Source organism: Gorilla gorilla, chromosome 12, assembly GCF_029281585.2.
Source record: "Gorilla gorilla gorilla isolate KB3781 chromosome 12, NHGRI_mGorGor1-v2.1_pri, whole genome shotgun sequence".
Classification (NCBI taxonomy): domain Eukaryota; kingdom Metazoa; phylum Chordata; class Mammalia; order Primates; family Hominidae; genus Gorilla; species Gorilla gorilla.
In genome coordinates, this window is record NC_073236.2 from 66,348,337 (window position 1) to 66,370,038 (window position 21,702).

The window sequence follows — 21,702 nt, forward strand, 5'->3', positions numbered from 1 at the left end:
AAAACCAGTAAAAATAACTAGAAAAATGAAATTTAAAAGTCTTACTATAAGCCCAAGATATAAAACACAAGCCCAAACGTTTGATTTCTAGGTCTAAAAAAAGATAAAATTACTCTGTCCAACTACTATAAAAGTTTCTAAACACTTCCTCTCAATTTCTGTACTTATCTCTTGACAGACCAGTAACAAGCAAATCACGGACTGGCACCAATCTACAGATCACACTAAATAACAATGCTGAATTAAAGTTGTATTAAATACTAATGGTGACAAGTTTAAAAGGTATTTTCCTTTTGAATTTAATATTAGTTAATAATTAAGTATAGTCTATCATGATATGAAAGTATTTTCATTTTCAAATAATTTGATTAGAAATGAACACTAAATTAGCTCAAACTATGTTATAGCATCATTTTCCCCAATTAAACCTGATAAAGGATAGCAATAATTTTTTTTTTTTAGACAGGTTCTTGCTATGTTGCCCAGGCTGGACTCAAACTCTGGGCTAAAGCGCTTGATCCTCCCACCTCAGCCTCCCAAGTCAATAAATTTCTTTATATTGAAACATGTTCACATTTCTTACACAGTAGTGGTAGATCAGATGTTTAAATGTTTGCTAGCATATTCTTTAACATTTTCACACATATATGGTCACAACTAAGATTAATTAGTATTTTAGAATGCCCTCATTTTCTTGTTTCATAACGTTGTTCTGTATTTATTTAAGCAACTTCAATTTTCTTTAAAAACGTAAAAGATTTATCAGCGAATCTATTAGTTCCAAAAATCTTTTTGATAGCTGGTACTAACATAACTTTCTCAATTTCCTCCTCAGTAATCCTAGTCTACCTCTATAAAATACTCACAGTTTTGTAGAAAGTCTATTTCATTGAGATTTTTTTCGCAACTCTATTTACTAGGAATATATCTATTTTTTCTCTATTTCTTGAATTTAACAACTGTATTATACTTTATAACTTGTTTTTCTCTTTACCATGTTTCCTCTATTTGCAGTTTTTCTTTTTTTGTGTGTGTGAGACAGGCTTTTGCTCTGTTAACCAGGCCAGAATACAGTGGCACAATCTCAGCTCACTGCAACCTCTGCCTCCAGGCTCAAGTGATCCTGTCATCCTCAGTATCCTGAGTAGCTGGGACTACTGGCAGGCACTCAGTTAATTTTTTAAAAATTTTTGTAGAGACGGGGTCTCACTATGTTGCCCAGGCTGGTCTGGACCTCCTAGACTCAAGCGATTCCCCTGTCTTGGCCTCCCAAAGTGCTGGGATTACAAGTTTTTGAGTCTTTATGTAAAATCTTTGGTTAAATAATTCATTCATTCAATTTGCTTTATTTATTTAAATAAAAACATGAGAAAGTGGCAGTATATTGACAGCAACTTTAGACATATAATGTATTTTCATTATTTTGTAAGTATTCCACTACTGGACTCTTCTTCCTTGATCAACTCAAATGTTTCTAAGAGAATATAGGTATCTTTTAATTCCCGGGTGGTCCAGAATCCATAAAAAGAAGATGTATTACAATTTACAAATATTTTCGCAAACATTTTCCAACAAGACTTTTGTCTTTGAAGAGACATTTCCAGTATTTAAAATTCATTAATAAAATGTTCATATAGTAAGTTTAAGAAAAAAGATACCCACTATCCACTACATAATATCAGTTATACAAATACACGCAAAGAAAAAAATGTGGAGAGAAATATTCTAGAATATTAACGCTACATTTATGGAATAGCAGACTTTTGACATTCCAAAATACCTCAATCCCTTCTACACTGAATAAATTAATCAGATCTATAACATCAAATTGCTACTGGAAACATGCTTTTCACCTTTCTGATACTTGAAAATAAAAGGAATATGAGAATGATTAATTTTACATTTTTTCTTTTGAGGGCACTTCATTCTATAGGGGACAGGTTAGTGAGCCAACAAAAGGTTTTAAAGCAGGAGAATTCCAATCATCTTGTGACTCACTAAAGCAAAAATCACTGGTCCCCTGACTCACCTCTTAGCCTCTCTGACCATGGTTTGAGCCTGTATCCCATAGTTCACTCCTCCCTAATAGTGACAGATGTATCCATTAGTCTTTCTGCCCATCCTCTGACCTCCACAGATCACTTACTCTCTAGTTCCTCTACTGCAATAATTTTTTAACTTCATGGAGACAACCATCCTATCACATTTATACTTTTCTTTATTCCTTTCTTATCTGTATTTCCTTCTTTGCCCCTCTGAGAGTTCAGAGCCATCCTTATAATCACTGCCTTGCAAACACCCTTAACTTTCTTGTGTTTTTCTCCCATTATCCTCTTTGCTCAGCAAAAGCTAACACTGATGGAACCGTCTCCTTGCATGAATCCAATCAGCAGCACGTTGCCGGAGAAATCACACTCCCAAACTGACTGGCTTTTCTTTAAATTGATGTCACTAAACCTGAAGGGCACTCAATATTGCCTGGAAATCCTACTACATTTTCCTAGTGAGTTGAGATTTCATACCTTCCCTCCTCAGAACTACTGAACGCTCCTAATTTTCAACTGATGACCTTCAATAAGCGTAGAGCAGGAGAGAGGAACTCCCTTGTCTTCAACCACCAGATCTACAATCCCCATTACCAGATTTCTATCTTATGACTTGAAAATAAAAAAAAGTCACTCTGCCTCTCAAAGGCCTTCCTATCTCATTCAAATTTTTTTCAGTGATTTCCTTCCTATGTGATTCTCCCACTTTCCTTCACCCATTTTTCTTTCATTACTGAATCATTCCTCTCCTATGCAAACATATTCTTATAATTTCCCATTATAAACTGAATTTTTAAAACAACCTCTGTTCAACCTTTTTTAACTTTCTGCATTATGTATTTTCTTGATACATTTCAATCATCAAATATTCTTTGTGTTATACCTTTTAAATCAATATAAAAAGGCCAACAAATCTCTAAATATTTTTGACAGATGTGGGGAGGGACAACATATAAGCATTCTGACAAATACAAACAAATTTTGAGGGAGAAATAAAAGTTTGAGATACATCTTTGGGATTTATCAGTATACAGATGTATTTAAAGTCCTGGATCTGGATGAGACCACGAACATTGCAATGTTTCAAGCAGAGGTTGAAAACTAAATGTGTATAGGGGTATGGGGGTAAGACAAATGAAGTAATCCATCCTGGAATTGGAGAGTAATGGGATTTATGGCTAACTATGCATGTTCACTTTAAAGTATTCTATTTCAAAAGTGTTAAAACATTATGCCAAAAAAAATGGTTTTTGAAAACCACATTTGAGTCATACTTAGGTCCACAGCTTACAAATTCTGATTCTAAGGTTTAACAAAGGAAGATAAAGCAGCAAAGGATACTGAGAGAGAACAGCCAGATGAGTAGAAAAAAAACCAGAAGAACCCAAGAAAGGAAATAATTTAAAGAAGTTATGTAATGATTAATAATAGTGTCAAATGCCATTTATCGTACCTAAGAGGAGGGCAGAAAAGTATTCACTCTATTCAGCTACATAAATATTGCTGGTGATACTTCCTTTCAAAGAATTGGGGTCAGAACACAAAGTAGATCAAGTAGAAGAATAGGCAGATCCTAGCCAGTGTAATAAAGCAAAAAAAAAAAAAAAAAAAAAAAAAACGAAAAAAAGAAATGACAAATCTATTTAAAAGTAAAAAACAAAACATAGTTAATATAACTCTGCATATAAAGTCCTAAAGAAAATATTTTTTTTAAAAAGCTACTAAAACTAGTAAGTGAGATTAGCAAGGTAATAGGACACAAGGTCAATATAAAAAGTCAATTATATTTCTATACACTTATAATGAATAACAGGAAATAGAAATTTCTAAAAATACCAGTAAGTCTAACAAAACGTGTAAGATTGGCACACTGAAGACAGCAAAACATTGATGAAGACATTAAAGAGAAATAATAAACTAAGAGAACTGTCATGTTTATGGATTAGAAAACTCAATATTGTTAAGATGTCAAAATTATCTTCAAATTGATTTATAGACTCAATGAAATCTTAATAAAAAATTCCAGCAGGCTTTTAAAATATAAATTGGGCAAGCTAATTCTAAAATTTATATAGAAATTCCAAGAATCTGAAACAATCAATTTTTAAAAAGAGGAACAAAGTGGGAAAACTCACACAACCTGATTTTAAGACAGTACAGTTATTAAGAGTGTAATATTGGCATGAGGATACATATGTAAATCAATGGAATAGTCTGCAGAAATAGACCCACATATATAAGGTCAATTAATTTTTTTACAAAGATGTCATGAAATCCACTGGAAAAAAAGATAGCAAATGGTGCTGGAATAACAATTACATATTCATATGTAAGAAAATACAGCTTGGATGCTTCCTTCACACCATATACAAAAACCAACTCAAAATGGATCTTAGACATAAATGTAAAACGTAAAACTACAAAACTTCTGAAAAAGCGGTTCTCAGTTGGGAGAGATTTTGACACGCCTCTCCCTTCAACCATGGAACATTTGGCAATGTCAGAAAGCATTCCAGATGGTTACAAATTGGGGGACTATTACTGGTATCTAGTGGGAAGAGGCCAGGAATGCTGTTAAACATTTTAGGACACACAGGACAGACCCCCACTATGAAGAATTATTCAACCCAAAATGTCAATAGTGCCAAGGCTGAGAAACCCTGGTCTAGAAGAAAACATAGAAGAAAAATCTCAGTGACATAGGATTAGGCCAAGATTTCTCAGATAGTACACAAGAAATACAAACCAAAAAAGGAAAAAAAATCAATAAACAAGTTTCATCAAAATTAAAACTTCTGCCTTTCAAAGACAGGAGAATACAAAAACATGCCACAGACTGTCTCTGCAAAAGAAATAACTGATAAAGGACTTGCATCTAGAGCTATAAAGAACTCCCAAAGCTCAAAAAATGAAACAAACCAGCCATAAAAAACCAGGCAGAGATTTTAACAGATCTCTCACTGAAGAAGAAACATGGAGGGCAAATAAGCACACAAAAAGATGCTATATATCATTAGTCATTAGAGAAATGAATGTTAAAATCACAGTGAGACACCATAATACATCTCCTAGAGTGTCTAAAATTAAAAAAAAAAAAGAAAAAAAGAAAAAACTGATGATACCAACAGCTGCCAAGAATGCAGGGCAATCAGAACTCTCATATACTACTGGGATACAAAATGGTACAGCCACTTTGGAAAAACAGTTTGGTACTTTCTTATAAAGTTAAACATACAATTACCTTATCACTCAACAAACCCATTCCTAGGGGTTTTTTTTGTTTGTTTTTTGTTTTTGAGACAGAGTCTCATTCTGTCACCCAGGCCAGAGTGCACTGGCGCCATCCTGACTCACTGCAACCTCCGCCTCCCAGGTTCAAGCGATTCCCCTGCCTCAGCCTCCCGAGTAGCTGGGATTACAGACATGTGCCACCACACCTGGCTAATTTTTATATTTTTAGTAGAGACGGGGTTTCTACTACACCATATTGGCCAGGCTGGTCTCAAATTCCTGACCTCAAGTGATCCAACCACTTCAGTCTCCCAAAGTGCTGGGATTACAGGCGTGAGCCACCACGTCCAGCCATTCCTAGGTATTTGCCAAGAGAAATGAAGCAGTATGTCTACCGAAAAACCTATACACAAATGGAATACTACTCAGTAATAAAAATTAAAGTGGACAAATTATCGATACATGCAACAACATGGATAAATCTCAAAAGCTAAGCCAAGTGAAAGAAGTCAGATTCAAAAGTCTACACACCATATTATTCTGAAAAGGTAAAACTAAAGAGAAAGAAATTGGATAAGTAGTTGCCAGGGACTAGGAGTTGGGGAAGTGACTGACTACAAAGGGGCACACAGGAACTTTTTGTGACGTTCCTTTTTGTGAAGGCAGTGCTGTCTATCTCAAATGCGGTGGTGACTGCATGACTGTATATGTATGTCAAAGCTCACTTGACAAACTGTACACCTAAGAGAGTAAATTTTGATATGTTTAACTTATACCTACAATAAACCTGACTTTTTAAAAATGAGCATAGGATATCAGGAAACAGAAACAGAAAATGTATAGACAACTCTTAAAAATTTCACTGTAACAGGGAGCAGAATATTGACCGAAGCAGTAGCTGGAAGGGAAGAGAGGACGAGACATTTGTAGTAAAATAGCTGGTGATGACAAAGTCTAGATAGACTGTGATCATGGGATGAGTAACTACATACAGGTAGGAGAAGACTGGAAGGAGGTATGGAAGTAAAGATCACTGGAGATTAGATGAAATATATGAGAACTTCAGGCACTGAACGGGAAATGTATGCTGAAGTGAAAGAAACCAATAAAAGAGAGGAAGACAATGTAGCAAGAGCTAGTTTTCCATGAATAAATAAAGGTAACTCAGATGACAGTAACAAAGATGAACAACGATAGAATAAGAAGGAAGTGAACTAGAAAGCGGCATAATGTTCCAGCTATTCTGACGAACCCAGGCGTAAAGGATGAAATGAAGTGCTTTAGGGTCCATCATGGTTCGTATTGTATGAAACAGGAAAAAAAGGAAGACATCAATTTTTGGACTGTGCTCTACCAAAAATATGCCCTCAGAGAATACTATTTAGAAATATGACCCGGTATTAGTTTCCTAGGGCTGCTATAACAAAGTGACACAAACTAGGTGGCTTAAAACAACAGAAATTATCTCGCAGTTCTGGAGGCCAGAAGTCTGAAATCAAGGTGTTGGCAGGGTCATGCTCCCTCTGAAGCCCCTAGGGGAGGGTCCTTCCTTGCTACTTCTACCTTCTGGAAGCCCCAGGCATTCCCTGGATGTGGCAGCATAATTCCAATTTCTGCCTCCATCTTCACACGGCCATCTTCTCCTTGTATGTTTTTCTCCTCACATGGTGCTTTCCTCTTTCATAAGGACACCAGTTAGATTGGATTAAGAGCAAACCCTACTCCAGTGTGAGCTTAAATAATTACACCTGCAATCACCAATAAGGTCACATTCTGAGGTACTGGGGATTAGGACTGTAACACATAATTTGGGAGGGCACAATTCGACCCAAAACAATCCTCTTCCATTTAATGGCCCCAGGTACTATGTTTTTTATGGTCAGAGATTGTCTTAACTACTTTGCCTCAGTGATAGTGTATCTCCCTTCCTCCATATCTTGCATCTAACAGGTAATCACTGCAATTTAAAGAAAACTGAAGGTAACAGGAGAAATCTGATACTCAAGTTATTAATCAACCTTAAATATTTAACCATTATTAGTAACACTACATTTTTCCTCCAATAACTCTACATGAGCTTTTTTCCTATCTGCTCGTGATCGTTTCATTTCTTCAAAGTTTATAACTATGTTCTAGAAAAAGTGGTTCTCAAAGTGTAGTCCAAAAATCCCTGAGGGTCACTGACACCCTTTCAGGGACTGAATGACGGCCTCCTTTCCCTAACTCCTTTTTCATCTATGTAAGGCCAGATTGTCTTCATATACTTCAACCAAAACAATACATCCCAACAAATGAAATGCAGAGCAGACTGAGAATCCAGCTATGATAGGTAATTTATGTATCAAAATGACTGGATCATGGAGTGTCCAGATACTTGGTTAAACACAATTTTGGATATGTCTGTGAGGTGTGTGTATGTGTGTGGTATTTTTTGTTTTGTTTTTTTGGGTTTTTTTTTTTTGAGACAAGCCTTGCTCCATCGCCCAGGCTGGAGTGCAGTGGCGCAACCTCAGCTCACTGCAACCTCCACCTCCTGGGTTCAAGCGATTCTCTTGCCTCAGCCTCCCAAGTAGCTGCAATTACAGGTGTGCACCACCACGCCTGGCTAATTTTTGTATTTTTAGTAGAGACAGTGTTTCACTATGTTGGCCAGGCTGGTCTTGAACTCCTGACCTCAGGTGATCCACCCACCTCAGCCTCCCAAAGTGCTGGGATTACAGGCGTTAGCCACTGTTCCTGGACTGTGAGGTGTGTATGAATGAGATTAACATTTGCATCTGGAAACTAAGTAAAGCAGGTTACCCTCTCCAATGTGGGTAGGCCTGATCCAGTACCTTGAAGGCCTAAATACAACAAAAGGCTGAGCAAGAGAGAATGTGTTCTCTCTGCCTGATGGTCTTCCAGCTGGAGGGTATTCTACCTGCAGATTCAGATCAAAACTTACACCACTGGTGCTCCTGGTTCTCAAGCCTTTGGACTTGAACTGGAACTATACCATCAGCCCTCCTGGGGCTCCAGCTTGCAGATCTTGGGACTTCTCAGTCTTCATGATCACATAAGCCAATTCTATATAATAAATATCAATAAAGATATATATATATATATACACACACACACACATACACACACAGATGTGTATAGATAGATAGATGTATCTATCTCCAACCTATTGGTTCTGTTTCTCTGGAGAACCCTGAATAATATACCAACTGAGTTCTAGTAAGCCGGAATTTAAACAATGCTATTCTTCCAACTAATTTTTTTGTTTTGGAAAATAGTCATTTTTTACTTTAAAATATACTATTTATGGTAATATGTAATAGGTTTGTTCTTTCAAAATAAATTTTAAAATAGTTTAAATGTTTTAATTTCTTGTATGCTAAATATCTATATAGATAATCCACATAAACAAAAGCTCTTAAGAATACTTGTGAAGAATATAAAGAGTCCTGAGGACAGGCACAGTGGCTCATGCCTGTAATCTCAATAGTTTTAGGAGGCCGAGGCAAGAGGATCACTTAAGGCCAGGAATGAGAGACCAGCCCAGTAAACACAGAGACCCCCATCTCTATAAAAAATTTTTAAAATAAAAATAAGAGTCCTGAGACCCGCCTTCAAAAAAAGTGAACTGCTCTTCTACATATACATAAAGTTTACAACAATCTATTAGAAAAATAGAATATTTGGCCAAGAGTGGTGGCTCACTCCTGTAATCCTAGCACTTTGGGAGGCCAAGGCGAAGGATTATTTGAGGCCAAGAGCTCAAGACCAGCCTGGGCAACAAAGCGAGACTCCATCTATAAAAAATTTTTTAAAAATAATTAGGTGGGTTTGATGGTATTATCTCTGTAGTCCCAGCTACTCAAGAGGCTCAGGCAGGAGGATCACTTGATCCCAGAAGTTGGAGGGTGCAGTAAGCTATGATCATGCCACTGCCCTCCAGCCTGGGTGACAGAGTGAGACCCTGTCTTAAAAAAAAAAAAAAAAAAAAAAAGACAAGAAAACAAAACATAATATTAATGAATATTAATTTATTTTTCCATTCTTCATAGCTAAATCAGAATTTCTTGTGCTACTTATCAAAAAAAGAAGTTAGCCAGTTACAGAAGACATACCTGATCATCCCCAGAACCCCAATGAGCTGTTGTTTCCAAACAGACCACATTAGTATCAGAAATTTGTGTTCTACTATTACCTTGATACACTATCTGTTGCCATACATGACAGGTCAATGGAACAATCTGAAAATCAAAAGCAGGCTTAAATAGAGTAATAACACAATCACTACGATTATACAACAAAAATAAACTAATATTTAGACCATACTTCCCAGTTTATAAAGCCCTTTCACATACACGACATTTTGATTTCACAACCATTATACAAGCTATTATCCTTAAGGTTACTCAGTTAGGACACAGCATACTTTTGCATAAACCACAGCAGTTCCTTAACCTCCTTTACCCATAGAGGTAAAAGCAGCAAACAGAAACAAGCAAGTTGTCTATTTTTAAATCTTACTGGTTGAGACAGTTAAAAATCAACCCCAATAATAGGGACTGAAATCAACTCATAGCACAAGAAGTGGGAACAAAAGTCAGAATCATTTTGTGAAGTAAGGGGTTGGAGCAGCGCTCTCCTACTAGTGAAAGAAGGCAATAAAAGTTGTGACCATAGCCAAAGGCTGAAGGAACACAAATGGACAGATTACAGGCAATAAAACAAAAATGACCTGGTCAAGCCACCCACTGGTTCAGGGACTGGTTCTTGAGATTTTTCCCAATAACCCTGAAGAATAAGAACCCAGAGCTTCCAATATAAGATTTCCTTCTAAAGAAGATGCCATAAAGGACAAAGCAGAAACAACCACAAAAAGAGCAGGTAGAGAAGAATGCACACAAAGAGAAAAAAAAAAATAACCCTCTTACTAAAAATCAGATTACAAACTATACTTCCAAAGGACTTTAAAATAGTATCTCAGATCCTCCAACAGATAAAGAAAGATACAAGGTGCACAGTGGCTCACACCTGTAATCCCAGCACTTTGGGAGGCCAAGGCAGGAGGATCACCTGAGGTCAGGAGTTCCAGACCAGCCTGGCCAACATAGCAAAACCCCGTCTCTACTAAAAATACAAGAATTAGCCGGGCGTGATGGCATGCACCTGTAAAAGGGAAAATTAAAACATTCACAAAAGCTGAGAGAGTTCATTACCACTAGACCTCACCTGGAAGAAATGCTAATGGCAGTCCTTCAAGTTGAAATTAAAGGATGCTAGATAGTAACTTTAAGCCATAGGAAAATATAAAGTTCTCTGGTAAAGGTAAATATATGGACAAATATAAAAACATTATTTTAATTCTGGTGAGTAACTCCACCTTAATTCTTTTATAGGATTTAAAAGACAAAAGCATAAAAATTAACTATAAATCTACATGCTATGATTTGAGTATCTGTCCCCTCTAAAACTCATGTTAAAACTTAATCCGCAATGTGGCAGTATTGAGAGGTGGAACCTTTCAGAGGTGATTGGGTCATGAGGGATCTGGGCTCTCATGAATGAATTAATCATGAGGGCAGATCTGAACGGCTTAATGACTTGATGGATTAATGGATTAATGGCTTATCATGAGAGTGGACTGGTAGCTTTATAAGAAGAGGAAGAGAGACCTGAGCTAGCATGCCCAACCCCCTCACCATGTGCCCTGCACCACCTCAGGATTCTGCAGAGTCCCCATCAGCAAGAAGGCCCTCATCAGGCCCTCACCCTTGACCTTGGATTTCTCAGCCTCCATAACTTTTCAAAATAAACTACCCAGTTTCAAGTATTGTTATAAGCAAGAGAAAACAAACTAAGAAAGTATGTTAATGATTAAACAATATATAAACATGTTACTTGTGACACCAGTAAAATGTTGTTAACAGGGTACTAATAACTTTGGCCAGGTGCAGTGGCTCATGCCTGTAATCCAGCACTTTGGGAGGCAAGGCGAGTGGATCACTTGAGGTCAGGAGTTTGAGACCAGCCTGGCCAACAATGGCGAAACCCCATCTCTGCTAAAAATGTAAACATTAGTCAGGCATGGTGGCCTGTGCCTGTAGTCCCAGCTACTTGGGAGACTAAGACAGGAGAACCACTTGAACCCGGGAGGTGGAGGTTGGGGGGCAAAGCTATAAAGGACTAGAGTTTTTATATGTGATCGAAGTGAAGTTGTTACTAGTTTAAACAGGTTGTTATCCTCCTAAGGAGTTTTATGATATTCTCATGGTAACTACAATGAAAATAGCTATAGAATATACACAAAAGGAAATAAGAGAATCAAAATATATCCCTACCAAAAAAACTGACTAAACACAAAGAAAGGTAGAAGGGGAGGAAATGAAAAACAAGCTATGAAAGGACAAAGAAATTACCAAAAAAAAAAAAAAAAAAAAACCCATAGGATTAAAAAACAGGACCCAACTATATGCTGTTTAAAAGACACTTTGGAACTAAGGACACACACAGGCTCTAAGTAAAAAGATTCAAAAAGATATTCCATGCAAATGGTAACCAAAAGAGAGCAATAGCGGCAACACTAATATCAGACAAAATACATTTTTAAACAAAACTGATACCATAGACAAAGGAGAACACTATGGGGTCAACGCACAAATAAGATATAATAATTATATATGTGTCAGACATTGGAGCTCCTAAATACTTAAAGCAAACATTGATAAAATTGAAGGGAGCTCTCCAAAAACAGTGAGAGACTTCAATAACCAACTTTCCATGATGGACAGAATGAGATCAATAAGGAAAGAAAAGACCTGAACAGCACTACAGACCAACTGGACCTAACATACATATACAGAACACTCCACCCAACAACAGCACAATATACATTCTTCTCAAGTGCAGGTGAAACATTCCCCAGGATACACCACATGTTGGCCACAAAGTATTAGGTATCTTTTCTGATCACAACAGAATGAAACTAGAAGGTAGCTGCAGAAAGAAAAGTGGAAAATCAAGAAATTTATAGAAATTAAACAACAAACTCTTAAAAAGACAATGGGTCACGGAAGAAGTAACAAAGGAAATAATACATTAAGACAAAAATTGAAGCACAAAATACCAAAGCTTATTGAATGTAGCAAAAGTAGGACTAAGAAGGTAATCTACAGTGGTAAATGCCTATATTTAAAAAAAAAATTCATGTCAATAATCTAACATTACACCTTGAAGAACTAGAAAAAGAAACTAAACCCAAAGTGATCGGAAGGAAAAAATAAGATTAGAGCAAAGATAAAGAAAAGAGAATAGAAAAACAGTAGGAAAAAATCAAGAAAACCAATAGTTATTTGAAAATATCAACAAAACTGACAAACCTTTAGCTAGACTGACTGAGGAAAAAAAAAAGGCCTCAAATAACTAAATTCAGAAATGAAAGAGGGGACATGACAACCAATGCCATAGAAATAAAAAGGATCATAGGAGAATACTATGAACAACTGTACTCCAACTAATTGGACAGCCTAGAAGAAACAGATCAATTCCTAGAAACACACAGCCTACCAAGACTGAGTAACATGAAAAAATAAGAAAATCTCAACAGACCAACAACAAGGAAATTGAATCAATAATCCAAAACCTCCCAAAAAAGAAAAGTCCATGGCCAGGCGCAGTGGCTCACACCTGTAATCCCAGTACTTTGGGAGGCCAAGGCAGGAGAAATGCTTGAGCTCGGGAGTTAGAGACCAGCCTGGGCAACATGGTGAGATCCCGTCTCTACTAAAAATACAACGAAAATAGCTGGACATGGTGGTGCTTGCCTGTGGTAACAGTTACTTGGGAGGCTGAGGTAGGAGGACTGCTTGAGCCTGGAGGGCAGAGGTTGCAGTGAGCTGAGATTGCACCACTGCACTCCAGCCTGGGTGACAAAGTAAGACCCTGTCTCAAAAAAAAAAAAAAAAAAAAAAAGTCCAGGACAAGAAAGCTTCACTGGAGAATTCTACCATACATTTAAAGAAGAATTAACACCAATCCTCCTGAAACAATCCCAAAAAATTGCACAGGAGGGAACATTCCAAATCATTCTATGAGGCCAGCATTATCCTGATACCAAAGTCAGACAAAGACATTAGAAGACTATAAACCAGTACCCCTGACGACTATTGATGTAAAAATCCTCAAGAAAATATTACCAATAAGAATTCAGCAGTACATTAAAAGGATTACACACCACGACCAAGTGGAATTCTTGGAATACAAGGATGGTTCAACATACAAAAATTGATCAATGTAATACACCACATTAATGGAATGACAAAAACCACATGATCATCTCAAATGAAACAGAAATACCACTTCACAAAATTCAACACCCTTTCATTATTTAAAAAAAAAAAGTCAACAGACTATAAACAGAAGAAAACTACCTCAACATAATAAAAGCTATATGTCCCACAGCTCATATCATACTCAACGGTGAAAAACTGAAAACGTTTCCTCTAAGATCAGAAGCAAGACAAAGATGCTTGCTCTCACCCTTCTACTCAACATAGCACTGGAAATCCTACTAAAGCGATTAGGCAACTTAAAAGAAATATAAATTGAAAGGAAAAAGTCCTATATACTGAAAACCCCCAGAGACTAAAATCAACACTGTTAGAATAAATAGGCCAGGCACAGTGGCTCACACCTGTAATCCCAGCACTTTGGGAGGCCAAGGCGGGTGGATCACTTGAGGTCAGGAGTTTGAGACCACCCTGACCAGCAATGGTGAAACCCCATCTCTGCTAAAAATGTAAACATTAGCCAGGTGTGGCAGCATGCCTGTAGTCCTAGCTATTTGCGAAGCTGAGGCAGGAGAATCACTTGAACCCAGGAGGTGGAGGTTGCAGTGAGCAGGCATCGAGCCACTGCACTCCACCCTGGGCAACAGAGTGAGACTCTGTCTCAAAAAGAAAAAAGAATAAACCCAGTAAAGCCGCAGGATACAAAATCAATATATGAAAATCAGTTGCACTTCTGTACACAAATAACTACTTATATGAAAAAGAAATCAAGAAAACCATCCCACTTATGATAGCATCAAAAAACAAAATAAAAAGACTTAGAAATAAATGTAACCAAGAAGGCAAAAGATCTGTCTACCGAAAACTACAATACTAATGAAAGAAATTAAGGACACAAATAAATAGATATTCCATGTTCACAGACTGAAATAATTAATATTGTTAAAATGTATGTACTATCCAAAGCAATACAAAGTCAACACAATCCTTATGAAAATTCCAATGGCATTTTTCACAAAAATAGAAAAAAAAATCTAAAATTCATATAGAACCACAAAAGACTCTAAAGAGCCAAAGTAATTCTGTAAGACAAAAACAAAGTTGGAGGAAGCACACTTCCTGGTTTCAAATTATATTACAAAGTTATAGTAACCCAAACAGTGTGGTACTGGCATAAAAAGTAGACATGTAAACCAATGGAACAGAATAGAGAGAGAAAAATAAACCCAAGCATATATGATTCACTAATTTTTGACAAGGGCACCAAGAAGACACAATAGGGAATAGAAGATCTCTTCAAATAATGGTGCTGAGAAAATTAAATTTCCTCATGCAAAAGAATGAAATTGGACCTTTATCTTACACCACCAGCAAAAATCAACTCAAAGTTGATTAAAGAACTCAACATGAAGACTTAAAACCATAAACCTAGAAGAAAATATATGGGAAAAGCTCCTTGACACTTGTCTTGGCAATGTTGTTTTGGATATCACAACAAAAGCTCAGGCTACAAAAGCAAAAATAAATAAATAGAACTAAATCAAGCTAAAGAGTTTCACATCTAAGTAAACAATCAACAAAATGAGAAGACAGTCTACTACAGATGAGGAGAAAATATCTGCAAACCATATATCTGATAAGGAGTCAATTTCCACAATATATAAAGAACTTGTGCAACTCAGTAGAAGAAAAACAAACAACCTAATTTTAGAATGGGCAACGGACCTGAACAAACATTTCTCCAAAACAGAAAAAAAGAAAAGAAAAATGGCCAATCAGCATATGAAAAGATATTCAATATTACTATCATCAGGGAAATGCAAATTAAAACCATAATGAAATATCATCTCACACTTGTTAGGATGGCTATTATTTAAAAAACAAAAAGATTCAAGAGATAAGTGTTGGCAAGGGTGTGGAAAAAAGAGAACTCTTGTACACTGCTGGTGGCAATGTAAACCAGTGCAGCAATTGCGGAAAACAGTATAAAGTTTTCTAAAGTAATTAAAAATAGAACTACGACTGGGCGCAGTGGCTCGTGCCTGTAATCCCAACACGGTGGGAGGATCGCTGAGGTCAGGAGTTTGAGACCAGCTTGGCCAACATGACGAAACCCCGCCTCTATTAAAAACACAAAAATTAACCAGGCAGGGTAGTGCACACCTGTAACCCCAGCTACTCAGGAGGCTGAGACACAAGAATCGCTTGAACTCAGGAGGCAGAGGTTGCAGTGAGTTGAGAACACACCGCTGTACTCCAGCCTGAGCAACAGAGCGAGATTCTGTCTTAAAAAAAAAAAAAAGAGAGAGAGAAAGAAAGAAAAGAAAGAAAAGGACTACTTTTCTTCTATGACCTAGCAATTCCATTTCTGGGTAAAAACCTAAAGAAAATGAAACCACCACCTCATACAGATACTTGCACTCCCATGTTCACTGCAGCATTATCACAATAGCCACGAACACAACTACAGCATCCATTGATCAATGAATAAACTACAAGACACACACACATACACTCACACTCACACACACACACACAACACACACACACGAGGAGGGGAAGGGGGAGGAATATTATTCAACCTTAAAAAGGAAGGTGATCCTGCCATTTGTCACATGAATAAACCTGGAAGATAGAAAAATACTGCATGATCTCACTTACATATGAAATCTATTTTTTAAAGTCAAGTACAAAGAAGTAGAAGTGAGGAACAGGGGAGGAAATGGGGAGATGCAGGTCAGAGGATTCAAAGTTGCAGGTATGATGGATCAGCAAGTTTAGCAATTCAATGTAAAATATAAGTACTATAGTTAATAATATTGTATTATATTTAGGATTCCTGCTAAAAGGATTTTAGATGCTCTTGCCACAAAAAAAAAAGGCAGTAACTATGTGAGATCACGAATATGTTAATTTGCTTGACTATGGCAACCATTTCACTAGGTATATGTATACCAAAACATCATGATGTATAAATATATACAATAAAGGAAAAAATAAACTAGAAATCAATAACAGAAAAATAGCTGGAAAATCCCAACATACTTAAGAGGTTAAACAGTGTATTTCTAAATAGCATGTGGGTCAAATAAAAACTCTCAAAAGAAATTTAAAAATATTTTAACTAAATGAAAGTAAGAATACAACTTATCAAAATTTGTGATGCAGCAAAAGTAGTGCTTACTGGGAAATTTATAACACCGAATGTATATATTAGGAAAAAAATCTGAAATCAATTATCAAAGCTTCCAACTTAGGAAACTAGAAAAAGAAGAATAAATCATATTTAAAGTCAGGAGAAGAAAATAAATAAAAAGTAGAGCAGAAATCAATGAAATTGAGAATAGCAAACAAAGAGAGAAAATCAGTAAAAGCTTAAATGCTGGTTCTTTTGAAAAGATCAATAAAATCAATAAACCTCTGGCCAGGCTAATAAAACAAGATAAAGGATGCAAATTATAAACATCAAAAATGAGGCCAGGTATGGTAGCTCACTCCTGTTATCCCAGCACTTTGGAAGGCCAGGGTGGGCAGATCACTCGAGGCCAGGAGTTTGAGACCAGCCTAGCCAAAGTGGCAAAACCCTAAATCTACTAAAAATACAAAAATTAGCCGGGCATAGTGGCACACACCTATAATCCCAGCTACTCAGGTGGCTGAGGCACAAGAATCGCTTGAACCCAGGAGGCAGAGGTTGCAGTGAGGGAGACTGAGCCACTGCACTCCAGCCTCGGTGACACAGCAAGACTCTGTCTCAAAAAAAAGAAAAAAGAAAGAGAGGACATCACAACAGATCTCATGGACATTAAAAGGATAATAAAGGAACACTATAAACAACTCTATGCCCACAAATTTGATAGCCTAGATAAAATGAACGATTTCTTAAAAAAGATAATCTGTCAAATCTGACACAAAAATAGACAAAATGAAGAGGCCTATATCTATTCGAAACACTGAATCATGAATTAATAGCCTTCTAAAACAGAAAGCACCAGACCCAGACAGGTTCACTGGTAATGCTACCAAACCCTAAAGGAGGAAATTGTACCAGTTCTCTAAAATCTCTCAGAAGACAGAATCAGAGAGAATACTTCTTAATCATTCTATGAAGTCTGTATTACCCTACTGCCAATACCAGACAAACACATTACCAAAAAAGAAAACAACAGACCATTATCTCCCATGAATATCAATGTAAAAATTCTCAGCAAAATATTAGCAAATCAAATTTAACAATGTACAAAAGTATTGTACATCATGACAAGTGGGTTTATCCCATGTATGCAAACTTGATTCAACATTCAAAAGTCAGTTAAGGCTGGACACAGTGGCTCCCACCTGTAATTCCAGCACTTTGAGAAGCCAAGGTGAGCAGATCACTTGCGCTCAGGAGTTCGAGACCAGCCTGGGCAAAAAAGTGAGACCCCCCCCCCCCTCCGCCACCTCTAAAAAAAAATAAAAAAATTAGCCTGGTATGGTGGCACATGCCTGTGGTCCCAGTTACTCAGGAGGGTGAAGTAGGAGGATGGCTTGAGCCTTGGAGGCAGAGGTTGCAGTGAGCCAAGATGGCAACACTGCACTCTAGCCTGGGTGACAACGCCAGACCCTGTCTCAAAAAAAAAAAAAAAAAATCAATTAATATAATCCATCACATTGACAAGCTTTAGAAGAAAAACCACATGATCATATAACAGATGCAGAAAAAACATTTGACAACCTCTTCACGATATTCTCATTAAAATAGGAATAGAGGGGAATATTCTCAACTTGACATAGAGTATCTACAAAAAATCCTACAACTAATATCATACCTAATGAAACTTGAAGCTTTCCCTCTAAGATCAAGAACAAGGCAAGGATTCCCTCTCTGATATGATTTGGATATCTGTCCCTTCCAAATCTCATATTGAAATGTAATCCCCAGTGTTGGAGGTGGGGTCTGGTACAAGGTGACTGGATCATGGGGGCAGATCCTTCATGATTAGTTTAACACCATTCCCTTAGTGATAAGTGAGAGCTCACTCTAAGTTCACACAAGACCTGGTTGTTTAAAAGAGTGGCACCTCCTCCCTTGCTCTCTGGCTTCTGCTCTCGCCATGTGAGACGCCTGCCCCCACTTCACCTTCCACCATGATTGTAAGCTCACCAAAAGCAGATGCTGGCACCAAGCTTCTCATACTCTGCAGAACCATGAGCCAATTAAACTTCTTTTCATTGTAACTTACCCAGCCTCAGGTGTTTCTTCATAGCAACACAATGACGACATAATACACCCTCTCACCACTGTCCAACAGTGTATTGGAGGTCATAGCTAATGCAATAAGACAAGAAAAGGAAATAAAAGGTACACAGTCTGGGAAGGAGGAAATAAAACTCTGTTTGCAGATGACATGACTGTCTGTCTATACAGAAAATCCAGGCCAGGCGCAGTGGCTCACGCCTGTAATCCCAGCACTTTGGGAGGCTGAGAAGGACAGATCACAAGGTCAGGAGTTTGAGACCAGCCTGGCCAACATAGTTGAAACTCCATCTCTACTAAAAATACAAAAAAAAAAAAAATTAGCCAGGCATGGTGGCAGGCGCCTGTAATCCCAGCTACTCAAAAGGCTGAGGCAGGAGAATCGCTTGAACCCAGGAGGCAGAGGTTGCAATAAGCTGAGATCACACCACTGCACTCCAGCCCGGGCGACAGTGCCAGACTCCATCTCAAAAAAAAAGAAAATCCAAAAGAACTGACAAAACTTTCCTGGAATTAATAAGTAAAACTAGCAAAACTACAGAATATAGGTTAATATATAAAAGTCAATCACTTCCTGTATACCAGCAATCAAGTGGAATTTGAAGTTAAAAGTACAATAATACTATTTACATTAACAACCCAAGAAATAAAATATTTAGGTATAAATCTAACTTAATACATGTAAGATCTATATGAGGAAAACTATAAAACTCGATGAATGAAATCAAAGAACTAAATAAATGAGAAGGTATTTCAACTTCATGAAATACTCAATATTGTCAAGATGTCAGTTCTTCCCAACTTGATCTATTAAGATCAATGCAATCCCAATCAAAATCCCAGCAATTTTTAATACACATCAATGAATTTAATCTAAAGTTTATATGGAGGTGCAAAAGACTCCGAATTGGAGGACTGACACTACCTAACTTCAAGACTTACCATAAAGCTACAGTAATAAAGACAGCATGTATCAATGAAATAGACACATTGATCAATAAAACAGAATTGAAGGCCCAGAAATAGACCCATATAAATGTATTCAATTGATTTTTTGACCAAAAAACGAAGGCAATACAATGGAGAAAGTCTTCTCAACAAATGGTGCTGGAACAACTGGACATTTACATGCAAAACAATGAACCCAGACACAGATCTGACATCCTTCACACACAAAAATTAATTCAAAGTGCAAAAGTATAAAAAGACCTAAATGCAAAGTGCAAAAGTATAAAACTCCTAGAAGATAACATAGGAGAAAATCTAGATGTCCTTGGGTTTGGTGATGGCTTTTTGGATACAATACTAAAGGCATATAATCTATGAAAGAAATAATTGATAAGCTGGATTTAATTAAAAACTTATTCTGCTTTGTGAAAAACACTGTCAAAAGAATAAAAAGACAAGCTATAGACTGGAAGAAAATATTTGCAAAAGACACATCTCTGATTCAGGATGTTAACAGTGAGGGAGGCTATGGAGAGGGGCAGGGCACAGATGGGAACTCTGTATTGCCCATTCAATATGGCTGTGAACCTAAAACTGCTCTAAAAGATAAAGTCTGTTTAAAAGCAAAACCGCACGCCTGTAATCCCAGCTCTGGGAGGCCGAGGCAGGTGGATCACCTGAAGTCAGGAGTTCGAGACCAGCCTAACATGGTGAAATCCCATCTCTACTGAATACAAGAAAAAAAATTAGCTGAGCATGGTGGCATATGCCTGTAAACCCAGCTACTCAGGAGGCTGAGGCAGGAGAATCACTTGAATCCGGGAGGCAGAGGTTGCAGTGAGCCAAGATAATGCCATTGCATTCCAGCCTAGGCAACAAGAGCGAAACACCATTTCAAAAACAAAACAAAACAAAACAAAAAAACCCCAAAACAGAGGTCTGGTGAAGCATATGAAGAGCTTGGAAGTAATCACTCCCATCCCCATCATAAAAAAAAAAAAAAGCTGAACAAACTAAAAAATCAAAACTCTTCTTATATCCATCAGAGAACTGAGATGAAGGGCAAACTATTGTTCCAAAAATTGGAGAGGTACATACACAGAGAATCACAACTTACCAGAGCAGAATCCCAAGAACAGAAACCACTGTGGGAACTAACTAGTACTAGGGAAGAAAAATCTAGTGTAATTGACAAATTGCTGGAGGTGCAATGCGACAACTTTGAGAATTAAAAGCCGCAGGGAAACCAGTCTTATGAAGGGCCTCCATACTTCTGTAAGTTTTATCTCCACAACCCCTAGCATGTTACCACAGTTAAGATGAGAGAAAAATACCTATCCCCCAGTTAGGGGGAGGGGGTTGGGGGTAACCATTTTGAATATTCCCAGAGTATTTTGTTCTTCTTAGAAAACTTGCCCTCAAACTATTTTACCAGAGCCTAACCAGGCCGGGCGCGGTAGCTCAAGCCTGTAATCCTAGCACTTTGGGAGGCCGAGGAGGGTGGATCACAAGGTCAGGAGATCGAGACCAACCCGTCTAACACGGTTAAACCCCGTCTCTACTAAAAATACAAAAAATTAGCCAGGCGTGGTGGCAGGCGCCTGTAGTCCCAGCTACTTGGGAGGCTGAGGCAGGAGAATGGCATGAACCTGGGAGGCGGAGCTTGCAGTGAGCTGAGATCGCGCCACTGCACCCCCCAGCCTGTGCGACAGAGCAAGACTCCGTCTCAAAAAAAAAAAAAAAAGAAAGAATGGACAATCTGAATAGACCCATAAGAAGAAAAAAGAGTGATTTAGTAATTAAAATACTATGCCCCATCCTGCAAAAAAAAAAAAAAAAAAAAAAGGGCTCAGACCCATTTGATGTAACCTATCGAACTTTCAAAGAATTAATGCCAGTCCTTCACAAACTCTTCCAAAACCAATAGGAATACTTTCAATTCACTTTATGAGGTCAA

At 37.4% G+C, this 21,702-nt stretch overlaps 1 protein-coding gene across 10 annotated transcripts in view; it reads right to left on the reverse strand.

The window, feature by feature from the left end:
* Window positions 1-21,702, reverse strand: part of ALMS1 (ALMS1 centrosome and basal body associated protein) — a 230,037-nt gene that overhangs the window by 197,404 nt on the left and 10,931 nt on the right. The window contains exon 2 of one of the 10 annotated variants that reach the window (XM_055378085.2): window positions 9,392-9,517. The exons of the other annotated variants lie outside the window; for them this stretch is intronic. Coding sequence (XP_055234060.2) covers window positions 9,392-9,517 — 126 coding nt within the window. The remainder of the gene's footprint in view (window positions 1-9,391; window positions 9,518-21,702) is intronic. 10 annotated transcript variants of the gene reach the window in all.